At 45.5% G+C, this 17,844-nt stretch overlaps 1 protein-coding gene across 1 annotated transcript; it reads left to right on the plus strand.

Moving 5' to 3' along the window:
* Positions 1-1,730: 1,730 nt before the first annotated feature.
* LOC117878201 (C-X-C motif chemokine 13-like) lies at positions 1,731-12,513 on the plus strand. The gene is made up of 4 exons (XM_034772256.1): positions 1,731-1,799; positions 5,136-5,271; positions 9,610-9,693; positions 10,943-12,513. Exons 1-4 carry the CDS (start codon positions 1,736-1,738, stop codon positions 10,974-10,976), a joined length of 318 nt encoding a protein of 105 aa, XP_034628147.1. The 5' UTR covers positions 1,731-1,735; the 3' UTR covers positions 10,977-12,513.
* The last annotated feature ends 5,331 nt before the right edge of the window (positions 12,514-17,844 follow it).

The following is a 17,844-nucleotide window of genomic DNA, read 5'->3' on the forward strand; positions in this document are numbered from 1 at the left end:
GCCGGAGCCCGCCCCCTGGCGAGCGCCGCTGGAAGCCCTGCCGCGCCGCGCTGCCGGAGCGCCCACCCCCGCAGAATGCCGCGCTGCGCTCCCCCCGCCGCCCCTTACCAGGTGCCGCCCCAAGCATGTGCTTGGGTGCCTGGTGCCTGGAGCCGGACCTGGATGGGTCAAAGGAAGCCACAGCTTTCTGAGATTTATTCAAAATGAAGCTCTGATGAAATCCAGGACATACAAACACATGCTAAGTGAGTAAGTACAATAACAGACGTACAAACATCACACCTAACAATTGCCAAGGCCCTGGTAACCACTGCTGAGTAGTCGTATCCCCATTTTACAACTTGGGCTGCCTGCTCGAAGGATAGTCCCTGTTACTGGTTATTTCTGAATCTGTCCATCAGAATTTTAAGCAGCAAAGCCTCTTTTTCCAGATCCAATCTCTGTGGCTGGCTATTCGCAGCCTATCCTTATGCTCTTGCATCTGCAGCCATTTAGCAAGCTGCAGGCCGTCCCTCCTCAGTCTCCCCTGTAACCCACTAGTGAGTTCTTCTCACGCCTTCTTCCTCCACAGCTTGTCAGTGGGCTCCAGCGCTAACCCCTCTTGTTCCGCTTCCATGGAGTACAATGGTGGAAGCACCGAGACGGAACTTCCCCAGTACAGGACTTTTCTGCATCTGTAGGAGGCCAGCAGATGGCAAAGAGGAAGGGAATTAGAGTGCAGCTGGAATGCACAGAGTTCCCTTCTATCATATCATATCTGCGCAGCCACCACGTGCCCAGACACTCGACACAGAACTTCTGTGGTTCAACTACCTTTAAGCACTTTTAGCACCTTTCCGCATGTCCCAGGATTGAGGCCTAATTCTCTTCCGTCTTATTTGGTTCACTGCACCATGCTAGCTCCCTCACAGTAAAAATTACACCTAATTCTTGTGACAAAGTCAGGCCGGGCAGCTGCAGGAGGGTCTGGGAAAACAGGTATGTTAGCCCTAGAATGCTAAAGGCCCTTTTTCCGAGGAGCTGGGAAGGGGTTACTTCAGGTCAATTAGGGACACCTGAGTCCAATTAAGGGCTGCCTGACACCTATTAAAACCTCTCGGTGAGGGGTGGGAAGCTGGAGGTAGCAGGGAGATAGGTTTCTCCAGTGTGAGAGACTGCGCTCCTCCCCATAGGGGAGACACCAAACCCAGTGCCTGTTTAGGGGAAGGACTGACACCCTGGGGCCAGTGACAGGACGACATCTGCCCCAGTGAGGGGGGCCAGGGAAAGGTAATAGACTTGGTTCCCTTTGTTTGGCAGAGAAGCACTCCTCAGGCCTGCCCCGAGGCCTACCGGGCAGGCTCTGAGAAACAAACCCCGAAGCGGGAAGACAGACACGCTCCAGAGTGGGGCTGATTTACCCCAGGCCATGTCCCTGCCAGAAGAGGGAGCACTAGGTCCAGCAAGGCAGAAGGGGTGCCACGCCACATTCCCAATTGCAAATTTGCATATGTTCTTGTGGTACTCTAACCCCTAACACCCACCACATTTGGCTCTTAAGAGGAAGGAATGAGAGAAGTCCAGGCAAGACACTTTAAAAAAAAAAAAAAAAAAACCATGAGAAGAAATTGTTTCCGTATATTACAGGACTCTGAATAGAAAATTCCATTGTGAAGGCTAATCTGCAAGTTCCCCTTTTTGGAGGGAAATAAAAAGAAGTATCATTCAAGCTGCGTTCAGTCTAACAGAGGCCAAGATGAAGAACCTGGCTGTAGTCCTGGCAATAGCCCTGATTGTAACTGACCTCACTACCCTGACTGGTGAGTAACTTTTCCTACTAGAACTTCACGCTCTTGTATAATTGGCTTTTAAAAGGATGTAATTTTCACCATGAACCGGTCAATAAGCCCTATAAGCTATGCCTCTCCTTTTGGCTTAGGCGCTATTCCTACCCCTCGATTAGTAAGGCCCTGATTCTGAAAGTTGAACTGTGCAGGCAGATTCTCATACCCATGCACAGATCCAGAGAGTGCCACCTTGCCCCACCACGGACAGCTCCATTTCAGTGCCTGGGGGTATGCAAGACTGGAGCCTATACTTGTATTGCTTTTTACATTACATTGTGTTATAATGGAATACACAAACCAGTAAATAGGACTATCTACACACACATACTATTTATAGTACTTTATAGTCCAAACCCATGTACAGTACTCCCTATTTTGCTTTTCTCCTTATAACATCCAAAATAAGACATACTTGAAAATATTAATGCAACACTGCAAATGAGACAGAACAGACTGCATTTTTTAATTAACCCATTTTAAATGTTAGTTACAATGAAACTATATTTTGACATAAATGATGTAACTGGGAAAAAGGCTTGTGATTTCTCATATGGGGAGTAAATTATTATTTCTCTCTCATGCATCTTACAGTAATTCTCCCTCTCTACAACTCTAGGCAGGGAGAGATTATTGGTTCATTTTGGTTCACCAGTACTGCCACACCTTTTTTACCCTCTTAACTGGGTAAAATGAGATTAAATATGTTCCACCCAGTCCCTGTAAAATTCCACAATTCTATTTCTGTTCAAATTTGTCTTAACCATTTTTTGTTAGTGACTTTGAATAAGAAACTTAATATGACAATTTATTAATTACATGCAGCAGTCTGGGAGTCAGCTGCAAACTCCAATCATTTTACTGGTGAAACAGACGTCAAAGCATTCAGTTTTAATATCTACAGTATAGCATCACCACAGAAACTGTGGCCTTCGATGTTTGGTTTTCTTACCTGGAACTCTAAACTAAGAGTTAGGACTTGATACCTGCTACTACTGAAGCCAATTGGAGTTTTGCCATTGAGTCCTATGTGAGCAGGATTGGGCCTGTAATGATATTGGAAAAATTAACCTACTGCATGCTAAGCAGAGGTACCTAATTAGTCAAAGAAAATATCAAGGCATCAGTAATATTGACCCTGATCCTGCAAAAACTTACACATGCCTATCTTTATGCACTGCAAGTAGTAGACTTCATTGAAGACAATGACACTGCTAACAATATTTTAAGTTAAGCATGTGTATGTACCTTTGCGGGACTGGCACTGTCAATACTTTGACTCCCCCGGACCCCACTTCTCCTTTCTTGCAGTTGTCTTTTACACTCGGTCACTTCACTGCAATAACATTGCAAAAGGAATTATTACTGTAACAATTATTCTTTTTAAAGTACCAATCACTTGTTTTGTACATAATGGTAGAACTAATGGGCTGTGTAAAACATTGGGTAAATTTTCAGAAGTGCCCATATTCAAAAGTGACTTAAGTACTTGAGAGACTAGTTCCCACTGAGTTTCATCTCCTAATTGCCTGCTTCGTTAAAAATGGGCCTTAGCTTCTAAAATAAAAACCCTTATTACTGAAACTAAAATAAATATTTAAAGTAATATTACATGGACGGTTATTATGTCTTGGTTAAACTTAACACAATTTAACTCAAACATGGAAAAAACTATTATAGCAAAACCAATGATTTTTTTGGCTGAACCAAAAGGCAAACATTTTCATTATAAAAAAAATCCAACTCACTAGAACAGAAGGAAAAAGTTGGAGCTTGTTTATTTTGGGGAGAGCAGGATAATGGGTAAAACTTTCAGAAGCGGCTTAAGCACTTAGGGTACATCTACACTACAGGGGGGAATCGATTTAAGATACGCAAATTCAGCTACGTGAATAGCGTAGCTGAATTCGACGTATCGCAGCCGACTTACCCCGCTGTGAGGACGGCGGCAAAATCGACTTCTGCGGCTTTCTGTCATCGGCGCTTACTCCCACCTCCGCTGGTGGAGTAAGAGCGCCGATTCGGGGATCGATTGTCGCGTCCCAACGGGACGCGATAAATCGATCCCCGAGAGGTCGATTTCTACCCGCCGATTCAGGCGGGTAGTGTAGACCTAGCCTTAGAAAACTAGTTTCCACTTAAATAGATCTGGTCTATACTTAAAATTTAGATCAACCTAGCTACATCACACGGGGTGTGAAAAGCTCACACTCCTGAATGCCATGATTATGGCAATCTAACGCCCAATGAGATGGTGCTAGGACAATGGAAATGTTTCTGTTGACCTTTCTACTGCCGTTCACAGAGATGACATTGACAGAAAACCCCTTCTGTCAACGGAGGAAGCATCTACGCTACGGCACGACACCACATAATGGCGCACTGCAGCTGCAGTGTAGACATGCCTTTAGGCTCCACATTTCAGCGTCTATCTCCAATTTTAACCTTCTTCCAAACTAGTTACCTCCAAAGATACCTCACTTCTGTAATTACAGTACAGTGTAATATACAGGCTTGCAGAAAACCTTCACTGCTTCCTCCACCTTTTAAGGTCTTTGTCCCCAGTCCTGTAAGTTACTCCCTGCAGGTGGACTCCTGTACCCACATGGAGTAACTCACAGGATGAGGGCATTTGTTAATTTACATCTGAGCTTAACAGGTCTGATCCTGAAACTGATTGCACGTGGGTCAGCTAATGTTCCTCTGTGGAACCCCACTGATGTCCATGGAGTGCCATGCGACCCAGCATCCCTCCACAAAGCCCTGTAATGGGCATAGAATAAATGTATTATTCCATGGGCACAAAATAAATGTATTATTAATTACTTGTCCTATGGTAGAGTCTAGAAGTCAGGGCACCAAAGTGCTAGGCACTGTACAAGCAAAGATCTAGATTATGAATTCTTCAGGGCAGGGACTAAGTTTAAGACTGTAGACCACAGATAAATACAAACCAACCAACCGGCGGCATAAGGAAATGATACTATTGAGCATGATAAACAGCGCTCATAGCATACGAGTTGCCTAAACATTGTCAAGTGTTCTGCGGGTATCACGAAAGAGAGGGAGAGAGTTTGAAGGAGGACAACAAAATACCCTTAACTCCCATCCCGCTTTCCCTCACACGGCTATGGCTCATAGTCAAAAAGACAGTGCTGTAAATTCAACGGTTATTTTCATTAGTGTTTATTCGTTTTGAGGCTAGGTTATTTTTGATGTGCTCTCCGTAGTAGCTTAGAATGGGTTTGGGCCTTGGCAATTTTTGGCTAACAGAGACAAAAAGATGATTTTGTTCATCACTTCCTGTTGCAGGCCTACCTCTGGAAAGCCTTCTAACCAACCAGAGATGCAGATGCCGCAAGCAAACCTCAGATGTCATCAGTGCTTGGAAGATTAGATTTATTGAGGTGATTCCTCAGGGGATTCAGTGTAGAAGGAAGGAGATTATGTAAGTTGGAACGCCAATGACCCTCAATTTATGCAATTTCTTTTGGCATTCATTCACTGAGTAGTTTGTGTGATCAGTTTTCTATCCAGGGGTTGTTTATACATGTCCTGCCTCAACTCTTGAGATCCTGCCAGACCTCTTGTAGATTAATTGTAACAGATTCTACTGAATCCGAGACCTCCATGCAAAAAGAGGCAAGAATTGCCCCTAGCCAGGATGTGAAATGCCTCTATTCACTTTAATGGGGTGTGACCTCTGAATCCTCACTGGCCTAGTCTAAACTAAGGAAAGGTGCCTTTTAAAACGTGTTGGGTTTTGTTTCTGTGACAGCTGCCATCTTGGCCAACATACCAGATACTGAACTGGGAAGCTCCAGAACTAAACACATGAGTCTCTACAGCATGAGTTAAAATGCCAGATTATGTAGCTAGGGGCCATAATGAACTCGCACTGAGCACTGGGTTACATCTACACGCACAAATTGCACTGGTTTCACTAAGATAGTGATTGATTCAACTGATTTAGCTGAATCCTGTGCAAGTCCATGTGTACATTTACAAGACACCCTTATAAGCGATTTAAAACTGGTTATATCAGTATGACTTACCTGTCAATTGACTGAGGTAAGTTAAACTGACAAGAGCCATGTTTACATCAAGTTCACACCTTATCCACAGAGGGGTTTGCATCAGTTTAAAGTCACCTTTGAAATGCAAAACCCCCAGCACCTATCCACCCCCAAAAGGCAAGCCCACCGCAACCGCAACCCCAACCCACAAGGCAACTCCACAACCACTCCCCCTCCCCCCGTACCTATACTCACTCTTGTGACTCAAATCCTCTCTCACACACATGCTCCGTGCACTTGCGCGTTGGTGGGCAAACAGCTGTTGTATTTCAGCAGGTTTGATCTGTTATCTCAAAGTGCGGAAGTGGGGACACTGCAGCATTTTTAGCTGGCCACAGAAACTTTTCTCATTCGATAGCCCAGTGCATTGTGATGATGATGCAGATCTTTAGACCCATATTAAAAAAAACAAACAAAAAACACAGCAGATTAATTTATTTTTCTGGCAACTGTCAAATCCATTTAAAAAACAGCCAGGCGGGTCAAATAACCAACCTCCGCCCTGTGCTCAGGGAACCTAGGGCCCAGCTCCGTAGCTCAGGAGGTGAGGTAACTCTAAATCACATATTTAGTTAAACTGGGACAGTGTGGGCCTGGTACACCCTTGAAAATTGTAACAGATATAGCTATTTCAGTTAAGGGGTATGATTTTGTTTTTTTTAAACTGAAATAGTTTTACCAGTACAAGCCCTAGTATGCGTCAGCCATACCAGTATAAAGGTGCCTCAGACCAGTATGGGCTATTCCCCTTCCTTGTACAGGAATAGCTATACCAGTATTAAGCACCTCTACACCAGTATAACCCACCTGGGCAGGTTGTACTTTAACTCTGACTACACAAGTAAAGCTGCACAATTTCGTAGACAAGGCCTCAGTGTGTAAGGGCAGGCTTTAGCTACCAAGCTTTAAGGAAGTGCTATTTCAAAACATTTTAGCAGTGAGAGCAGACCTTTAAGAAGAGAGGAGAGCCCAGAGTTGAAGATAACCAGCTAACTTTATTTTTTATTATTAAGAGCACTTAATTAAAACGTGTTAGCTGCCACACAAGGAATCCACAGGTGCTTTTTCCTAGTCTAGAAAAGGTCGGTGTCTCAGGGCTTGCCTACACAAGAAATGTTTCCAGTTATATCTGAGAAGTTAAACCTCTATAGCCATACTGGTATAACTCCCTGCACAGACACTTTTAATCCAGAATAAGGGTAGCTTTCTCCAATTTAGTTTGAACTCCTTCCAAAGTGACATAAAGTAAACCAAAAAAAGCCGCTCCTATTCCAATTAGAGTGTCCATGTGGGGAGTTATACCAGTAAAACATTTAATGTTTTAAATTCACATTTTAGCTTAGAGTGGTATACATGTCCAGTGTAGACAAGCCCTGGCGCAAATCGCTCTGTGGACACTCTGTTCACTTGATGTAAACATGGCTCTTGTCAGTTTAATTTAGGCCGTATCTGCACTCAGGAATAGCCCTGTCTGAGCATGCAGGATACCTGCACCTGTGCTCACCCCTAAGCGTTTGTGGCCCCATTGGAACTCAACTTAATTAGTTGCCAGTTAATTCAAGTTAGCTCGCACCTTTGTAAATGCTAATTTAGACACTGTCACCCCCACACCACCTGGGTGTGGTGTTCTGTCCCATTTAGTGGTCCGAGACCACTTAAATGGAGAGAGAAAATGAGTCTGCTCTACACCTCAGCTACCAGCCAGTAACTTTTAGCTCATGCTGTAGAGGCTCATGCACTAATCTCCAGAGGTCCCCGGTTCGATCCTGACCACCGACAACAGCGGGGTCTGTCAGCATTACAACTGCACAGATTTTTGAGGTTTACTGTAGGGCTCTGCCTGGGGTACATCACAACTGCGTGTGTCCTGGAACAAACATTTGCAAAGAGTATCTAAACTGGCATTTACAGAGGAGTTGGCTCAATTGGTTCATTGCCAATTGTTACTTGAGTTACAACACAGCCATAAACTCCTCTCTATACCTATCCTAAGTGTAAACAAAGATATTCAGAGATTTGCACCAATTTTGCTAGTCAGGATTTAACCTTGCTTAAAATAAGGTAAACCCTGCTTTGCTGAAAGCCCATTGCACGTGTTTGGTCTACATTCAGGGCTTGGCTACACTTGTGAGTTTAGAGCGCATTAAAGCAGCCCCGGGTGCCCTAGCTCACTACCCGTCCACACTGGCAAAGCACGTAGAGCGCTCTCACTCCACAGCTAGAGCACTCCAGGTACTCCATCTCGGCGAGAGCAGTAACACTTGGTGCGCCTTGGCTGAAACGCCCGGGCGTCAGTGTGAACAAGATGTTGCATTACTGTGCTCTGATCAGCCCCCGGAAACGTCCCATAATCCCCTTAAGTCAAGTGGCCACTCTTGTCATTGTTTTGGAATCGCTGCAGGAATGCCGATATGCCCTTTGAAAGCTCCGTTTCTGAAAACCGGCTACTGATCTGCTCCAAGACAAAGCAACCATTACTGTGGAATGCTGTGTGAGGGAGAGAGAGAGATGGGGGGAGGGTCTGCTGCTGTTGACATGCTCTCAGCCCCCCAAAAACCCACTCTCTCTCTCCCTACATACACACAACACACTCCCTGTCACACTCCATCCCACCCCCATTTGAAAAGCACGTTGCAGCCACTTGCATGCTGGGATAGCTACCACAGTGCACTGCTCTCTGTGGCCATTGCAAGAGCTGCTAATGTGGCCACGCCAGTGCGCTTCCAGCTGTCACTGTGGACAGACTGAAGCGCTTTCCCTACTGCGCTCTACGAAGGCTGGTTTAACTCAAAGCGCTCTACATCTGCAAGTGTAGCCATGCCCTTAGGCTATATCTTCACTGCAGAGTGAGCTGGGATGTAAGCAACCAAAGTCACAAAGTCACACCAAAATGTACTATATCCTCACCATGGGTTTTGTGCTACAGTAAGAACAACGTTGTTTGAGCTGCTCTAGGAATCTTTCCCAATGAATTGTGGGAGAACTTGTCTGTCCTTCTGAGCACCCAGGGATAATTGAGAGAAGGCATTTAGGACTATCAACACTTGAGTGGTTTAGCCTGCACCTTGACTGCAAAGTGGGTGTGTTACTGGCCTGAGTGAAAGCAACACCTGAGATTTAACCCACACCCACAGCCGTGCCAGCTAGCCTGGGTTTAGAGCACCACTATCAAACCAGGGTCAGAGCTTTGCGTGTGGACAGCAGGAGGGTTGGGGCAGCACCCATGTCAGAACCCAAGTTAGCTCTGAGTGAAGACATGCCCTTGGGGTCAGCACCGGTGCACTATACTGAATGCTGAAATTGCCAGTTCCACACAGCCAAACCCAGCTCCCACTTGAACACTGCAGAATTACTCTTCTGCAGTGGCGGATTAGCCACTGGGCCAATGGGACCCGTGCTCAGGGGCCCCAGCCAATTGGGTGGTCCTGGAAAAATTCATGCCCCTGCACCCTGACCTGCTCCGCTTGTGTTCCTGTGCTGGGGAGTGGGGGAAGCCCCCATGCTCTGACCCCACTCCCCAGCAGGAGTGCCAGGAGGGTGGGGGATGAGGTGGCTGCAGGCTAAAAGGGTGGGGAGGGGCCCCCACTTGATCTGGCCACGGCCCCACAGAACTGTAATCTGCCTCGGCTCTTCTCGCTAGGTGACCTCCTGGAAGATTTCCCAAGGGTTGATATTATGAGAAGCTAAAATGACCCCATTATATTTCACAGACTTACCCTGAAGAGTAAACAGAGAGCCTGCGTGCATCCCAATGCACCGTGGATCCAGATATTGCTTCATAAGCTGACGCAGAGGTACTGTATATGTGTTAGCTAATCGCCACCTGTGGGTGGGCACCTCAGGGGTGAAAGTAACTTAAAGGACTTACCAGTACGCTGGAGTCCTGAGCGGGGCGTGGCCTCAACCGGAAGAGGCGGGGCCTTTCAAGATTTAAAGGCTCTGGGGCTCTGGCTGTGGCTGGGAGCCCCAGGGCCTTTAAATCATCCTGGAGCTACCAGCTGCAGAGGCGGCTGGGAGCCCCGGGACTCAGGGGCGAATTAAAGGGCCCAGGGCTCCAGCCACCGTGACGCTCCGGGCCTTTTAAATCACCGCTAGAGCCCTGCCGCCGCTACACCGGGGCGGCAGGGCTCAGGCTAGGGCTGGGGTAGCGGCGGCAGGGCTCCGGAGGCGATTTAAAGGGCCTGGTGCTCCTGCCACTGCGGGGAGCCCTGGGCCCTTTAAATCGCTTCTGGAGCTCTGGCAGCGCTTTAAAGGACCCGGGGCTCCCCGCAGGGGCTGGAGCCCTGGGCCCTTTAAATCACTGCTGGAGAAGTTGGTCCAGTCGGCACGGTGTACCAGCTCTTGCCGGTACCCTGTACCGTACCGTACCAGCTTACTTTCACCTCTGAGGCACCTTGAGAAAGAGATGCAAGTATACACAGCAAAATAGTTTTTTTTCTGGCTCACCAGTTCAAACTGAAAAACAGCCAGGGTCTAAAGAAGAGAAAGAGGAGTCTAATCATACGCAAGTCTCTTTTGCTGCCACTCGACAGTCAGAAGAATCTAGCAATGTGTTATATTCCGCAACTTCAAATTCCTTCCCCCTACAGAGACCGGCCCCTAATGCTATTGTGAGCCATTAAACAGCTGCTACATTCTACACTTGAGTGAGCAGTATTTCAGTGAGGGATTTACGGTGTGTAAAGCACTTTGAGAGGGGGGGGATGAGAAATATCATTATGCAAATACTAGGCATTGACCAACAGAAAAGATTCATTTCAGAAAAGCTTGGAAATGATGGTGCAAGACGTTTCTTTCCCTAACGTCTATGCATCAGAAACAGTCACCTGGATAATTAATTTAAATTCCCCATCTCACAACTAGCGTTCAAACATCACAAGCACCACAGTGATAGGAACAGAGCATGAACAGCCCTCAGTTCACACACACTATAAATTGCCATTTGTAGTTTGCAGTAATTGACTTCTGGTTTGGATCATTTTAAGTAACTAAAAATATTTGCTACCTTCTTTAAAAAAACAACTTTTTTCTCTCTCGATACAGTAACAGCGTCAGTGCAGTGCAATTCTTTGACTGACTTTTCCCAGTAAAGGAAACCGACAAGATGCAGGCTTACTAATGGACTGAAATTCCTTTCCTGGAAAGCAACGATTCACCGATTTCCCAACTACTATTATTACTTTGTTATACTATTTTTTACTCTACTAAGCATGTTTAAGGGCTGCAGTTTGAAAAATCTATAGTTACTTGTGGTTGCCCTCATCAACCTCAGGGGAAAGAGTATGGATTTGTGCCTATTTTGATTGGAACAGTAAGCATGAACTCTGCCTTGTGAATGCTTAATATTTCTACTGAGACAAATACTGTGAAGAGCTTAGCTCCAAATATGTTGTGGAGAGGATTCAAGTGGACCCTCCCTATTCTTGCAGAAGTTAACTATGAAATAACTAATAAGTGTACTACTGTACCCTATATCACAGGGTAAAACTCATCTTCTTCAGCTGTCAGTAAAAGTGCATCGCTTCCCTCCTGCTAGCTCTCACCCTGGTACTTGGCACCTCCTTTCAAGCGCTCTATAACTCTGTCCCCCCGACCACCTCTAATTATAGACCCTCAACTCCACCAGTGCTTCCACCCATTTGTCAATGTCTTGAACAACTGCCTCCGTGTCGTCTTCCACATGGCCCCCTAGGCAAGGTATGACCTGTGAGAATCCATCTGCAAGGCTGTAAGGATAAGGCCTTTGTAGCCATATTGCAAGGCGCAAGGCCTTCATCTGCAGTCAGGTTAAAAGAACAGCAGCCGTTAGCGAAGAACCAGGAAGTCACATCCTTACAGTCCATCTAAATTACATTAAAACAATGTAATATCGGCTGTTAAGGAGACCCCGTCCTAATGGCCTCCACTATCGCCAGATAAAGAAACCGATCTTAAGATGGTTAAAGAAAACTTAGTTTGACAACCTTATCAGTAATGGTGGTTGTGAAATCCTCATTTCTTTATTGTTTTGTCATTATGGTCCCCGCTTCCCTATTGTCTGTCTGTCTGATCTCTGTCCGGTTCTTTAATTGTTTGTCTGTTACATCATTAATTTTGGTAGGTGTAAATTAATTAAGGTGGTGGGGTAGGATTGGTTAGAGAATTTCGGTAGGATTGGGTAGTTAAATTTTAGTTAAATAATTGGTTAAGGTCTAGCTCAGCAGGGCTCAAGTTTCACTATATAAACTGGGTCCAAAAGAAAGTTCTTTGGGAACAAACTCCAGGACACAGCGCCAAGAACAGAGCTGCCAAACTTCAACACTCTGCCAATGACACCGTGCAGAAACTGGAGTTCCCCCAGATGGACCTGATCCTGACTGGCCATCAAGTTCATCTGCCTGATTGGGAGTGGTGAGCACTGTACGTGTAGTGTGTGCAGTCTGGTTTTGGTGCTTGTTCATAAATAGAGGATAAGGATATTACCATGTAAGGCTCTTTCACTGGTAAAAGGTCCTGCAAACCCGCAGAAAATTACACCCTGAGCCCAAGGAATTGGGGGAGGGTGGGTACTTAAACTGACAGGGTTATGCCTGAGCCCTAGGAACGGGGTAAGGGTGGGTGCCCTAGAGTGTGTGAGTAACAGAGAATTTTGTGCAGGTAACGGCCCTAGCCTCTCTGCTTTTCAGTCCCTCTTAACTCACTTCTGCCATGCTGTCTATAGTGAATGTTAGAGATTTGAAAAGGGGTTGGGGTTTTTTTCCTGTACAAATCTACGTCAACCTGCCTCCTCTTAGACTGCATGCTCCTTAGGACAGGGGCTATGCCTTCTTGTAGGTCTAGAAAGAGCCTAATGTATTGAAGCCACTATCATAAACAATGGAGTATTGAGAGTCTTATTAAAGCTGTCACCCTGACCCACTTGCGTGTTAGTAAATTTCCACGACAGAGCCCATTTTTCCAGACAACATGATTTGACTGTGTAAAACTTTTTCGTGTAGCAAACCCCTCTTCCACATCCCTCACGTATGTTTCTGGTCTTTTCTGGCTTACATGTAAATTAGTTACCTAAGTACAGGACACAGCAGGGTAGAAGAGAAACCTAGGAGGCACCTCCTCTGAGGCCCAGGAACTTTAGTTTCACCTGTGGGTTTAGTGGAGCAGGACTACTACCCTAGGCCAAGGATTCTCCCACTTTTCATTTTGTGGACCACCTCATGTGGACCAATGGCCCCTTTTTCCCCACAAGTTGGTTCTGAGAAGGTCCTTTGGTGCCCAGCCAAGGAGGACTCCATGAATCACGTCTGTGAGGCCCTGTTCTTAAGGAATAAATATCTGGTCGAGTGTTACTCCCTCGCTTGCTCATACATGCCAGATGGCAGCAAGAGGCTTTATTAAAAGGTAACACTCTTCATGGAGTAACTCTCTGCTTTGCCCCATTGCAAGTTTGATCTCTCATTATTAGTTCTCTGATTTACAGCAGGTTCCAACCTAGATCCCCATTGTGCTAAGTGTGGTACAAAACACATAGTGAGACACAGTCCCTGTGTGCCCCAAGCAGTTTACCAGACAGAGGCACAGAGAGGGGAAGTCACACTGCTGGTCAGTGGCAGCATAGAGAACAGAACCGGGTGTCCTGACTCCCAGTCCCCGCAGCCAATCCACGTTCTCGCTCCTGTGAATATTTATGTTCCATTCCATGCGATCTGAGCCACCTATCTGGGTAGGCGGAAACATATTTAGGACTCTGATCTGGATCAGTGCATTTCGCCTCACAAAATTCATTTGTGGTGGTATAGACTGCTATGCGATTCCAGCTCTGCTGTTACCAGATACAAAACTAGACTGGCTTCTCTTTTCTCGGGGTTGCCATTTCTGTTCTGACTGCACTTTAATTGTACTGTACATCATGCAATAAAATAAAATCATTTATGCAGTTGGTGGTTTCAGATTTGAGAACTGGTTCCACTCGGATTTCAAATGAAAACTTTGTTTTCTTCAAACATACCGGTGAAGTTTCATTAGGTAAAATTGTCTAAGGCAGCCACTTCATTCCAATGCAATTATTACTCCATAAGATGTAGTTCTAAATAAAAGCTCCCTATTTTATGAAAACAGCTGGGTACATGTTCCTGCAAACTGCATATTCCTTCCTTCCTCCCTCCCATTCAGAGAAAGTTTGTATTAAATCCTTTATCCATTACCCTGCACAGCTGTATGCAGTAAATAAACCTAGTCCTACAGTTTTCTGAGGCCTAATCAAGCAGCTCTACATTTAATTAAGTCCTCTTTTCAAATGTTTTTTCCATTCATAGCTCAAAAGTGACCTACCACAAAAACTTTAATGTATGTTTTAAACACTCAGTCTTCACTGAGAACAACCATTAGGCTTCTATGTTAATTATTTCTCTTTTCTCCCCTTAAAAAGAGGACAACACCACAGGTTATTCTGTGGTTTTAAAGGAAATAGGTACAGAACTTGGCCAAGATTTAAAAGAAAATATTTTGGGTATGTAACCTGAGACTCTTTAAAGGGGTCTGATTTTCAACAAGTGCTGCGCTCTGTGAAGAAAATCAGACCCTTTTAATATGTCTCAACTTGAGCACCTAAAATCACCCATCACTTTTGAAAACCTTGACCAAGAGCTGGACTTGCCACTATCCCAAGCCTTTGTCTGTTCAAGCTGTTGTCCCTTGTAGCTGGTATCTTAGACTTTCCCATCCTTTGGTCTAAGGTGGCAGGAAATGCCACAGTCTTCACTTTCTAGTTACTCCCCTCTGATCCCTGCTTTTTATAAGAGCTCACCCAGTAGCCCTGCTGCCAGGAAAGTACAATTAGGCAGGCCAAAAAAAAAAAAAAAAAACCCTTGAAGAGCAACTAACAAAAGACTCAAAAACCAACAGCCCCCCCCCCCCCAAAAAAAAAAGAATTAAGTACATCAGAAGCAGGAAGTCTGAAAAACAACCAGTGGGACAACTGAGGTGCTAAAGGAGCACTCAAGGAAGACAAGGCTGTTGTGATGAATTCTTTTCATTGGTCTTCACTGCAAGGGACATTCACACCTGAGCCATTCTTTTTAGGTGACAAATCTAAGGAACTGTCCCGGATTGAGGTGTTTCTAGAGGTGGTTTTGGAACAGACTGATAAATTAAACAGTAATAAGTCACCAGAAACAGATGGTATTCACCCAAGAGTTCTGAAGGAACTCAAATGTTAAATTGCATAACTACTAACTGTGGTATGTAACCTATCACTTAAATCAGCCTCTATCAGATGACTGGAGGATGGCTAATGTGACTCCAGTTTTTAACAAGTGTTCCAGAGGTGATCCTCGCAAATACAGGCCGGTAAGCATAACTTCAGTAGCAGGCAAATTGGTTGAAACTATAGTAAAGAACAGAATTATCAAACACATAGATGAACATGGTATGTTAGGGAAGAGTCAACACAGCTTTTGTAAAGGGAAATCATGCCTCACCAATCTATTATAATTCTCTGAGGGGAGCTCAAAAAGCATTTGGAGAAGGATGATCCGGGGATCTAGTGTACTTGGACTTTCAGAAAGCCTTTGACAAGGGCCTTCACCAATGCTCTTAAGTAAACTAAGAAGTCATGGGATAAGAGGGAAGGTCCTCTCATGGATCAGTAACTGATTAAATGACAGGAAACAAAAGGTAGGAATAAATGGTCAGTTTTCCGAATGGAGAGACAAACCAGAGCGTCCCCAAGGATCTGTAGTGGGACTAGTGCTGTTCAATCTATTCATGAATGATCTGGAAAAAGGGGTAAACAGTGAGCTGGCAAAGTTTGCAGATGAAACAAAATTACTGTCAGCTTTGGTCTTAACTAAGTTACAAGGCTCACGAAACTGGCTGACTGGGAAACAAAATGGCAGATGAAAATCAATGTTGATAAATGCGAAGTGATGCATATTGGAAAACATAATCCCAACTACACACAGAAAAGGATGGGGTCTAAATTAGCTGTTATCACCCAAACATCTTGGAGTCATCATGGATAGTTCTCTGAAAATATCTGCTCAGTGTACAGCAGCAGTCAAAAACTCTAACAGAATGTTAGGAACCATTAGGAAAGGGGCAAATAATAAGACAGTAAATAGCAGAATGCCACCATACAATAATCCATGGTACACCCACACCTTGAATACTGCATGCAGTTCTGGTCGCCCCATCTGAAAAAAGATATATTAGAAATAGAAAAGGAACAGAGAAGGGCAACCAAAATGATAAACATATGGAACAACTTCTGCATGAGGAAAGATTAAACAGACTGGGACGGTTTAGCTTGGAAAAGAGTTGATGGGTGGGGGGGTGGAGAGATATGATAGAGATCTATAAAATCATGAATGATGTGGAGAAAGTGAAAAAGGAAGTGTTATTTACCCTTTCACAGAACACAAGAACCAGGGATCACCCAATGAAATTAGTAGGCAGCAGGTTTAAAACAAACATAAGGAAGTACGTCACACAACACACAGTGAACCTGTGGAACTCATTGACAGGGGATGTTGTGAAGGCCTGAAGTATAGCTGGGTTCAAAGTTCATGGAGGATAGGCCCATCAATGGCCAAGATGATCAGGGCCACAACTCCATGCTCTGGGTGTCCCAATGCCTCTGACTGCCAGATGCCAGGACTGGACAACAGGGGATGTATCACTTGATAATGGCCCTGTTCTGTTTATTCCCTTTGAAGTATCTGGCATCGGCCACTGTCAGAAGACAGGGAACTGGTCTAGTTGGACCATTGGTCTGACACAATAGGGCCATTCTTATGTTCTCATGTAGAATTATCCATGTCACCGTTGGCCCAAACGCCACGAGCTAGCAGGGCTTCTACCTCAAGTCAGATAGATGGAGCCTGAGTGAGGTGGGGCTCTGCCTTGCAGGTACCTCTATACTTGCTCACTGAGGAGGCTGCAGGAAGACAGACGTGTGTGGGTGGGGTGGAGAGCCCACCACACACCTTTATTTCCCATCTCTCTCTACGATAGATCTGCCTCCTGAACTCCACCAACCAGCCATGTGCTGGAGCAAGCCTGGCTTTCACCCTGTCCCAAGTGTGCCTGCCATTAATTTCATACAGTCTGCCCCAGTTCTAATACTGTGGAACACATTCAAAGGACAGACTGATCAGTTTTCACCAAACCCTACATCATCTTGTCCTTCAGTCCAGGCTCCTCTAACGAACCCCCTCCCATGCCACACTGTCTCTAGGCATTGGTCAACCCTATTGTACCCTGAAACATCCTCACTGCTTTTCTCCAAACCAAATCATTCCACGACGATGAGTTGACCCAGACTCAACCCCACCTGTGCAGTTAGCATTGCGTGCTGTGTAATTTCCTCCATGGTTCTCCAGTTTCCTGTGCTGAATTCAGAATAGACTCCAAGCAGAGAGCAGCGCTGTGCCTGGCTCCTTATTGCACGTGGGCCCACTCAATCCCAAAGGCAGTGGCAGGAGCACCAGCGTGCCGATTTCTCACAGCCTACCTGGCTTAGACACAACGGCCCAGGTTTTGTGATGCAGACTCTGTGTGCCGTGCCACCAGCGCAAAGCAGCCCTCACGCCAGCATAGCGGGATCCTGTTGTGGCACAGCAGTGCCCAATGTCACCCTCGTCCTCCTTGCAGCTGGCGCAGGGTACTTGGCCTGGGGGAAAAGGGAGAGATCCCCTATGGGCATATCAGCCCCTTGGGACTATTGCCACAAGTTAAAATAGCCTTGAATTTGCTTTAGCTTGTGTGGAGGAGCATCCTGGATCAGGGAAGTGCAACAAGGGAGTGTTTAAGGTCACCTTAATTTCTCCCTTTAGCATGCTGACTGGCGGGGTTCTAGCTCATTTGTGTGACAAGAGGAAACAGGAGTTGACAAAGCCGATCTTGGTTCTGGGATGACTTTTCACTCACCTGTCAATTTCCTATTTTTAAGCACAGCTGCAGCGACCTTA

Source organism: Trachemys scripta, chromosome 5 (genome assembly GCF_013100865.1).
Source record: "Trachemys scripta elegans isolate TJP31775 chromosome 5, CAS_Tse_1.0, whole genome shotgun sequence".
In the NCBI taxonomy this organism is placed as follows: domain Eukaryota; kingdom Metazoa; phylum Chordata; order Testudines; family Emydidae; genus Trachemys; species Trachemys scripta.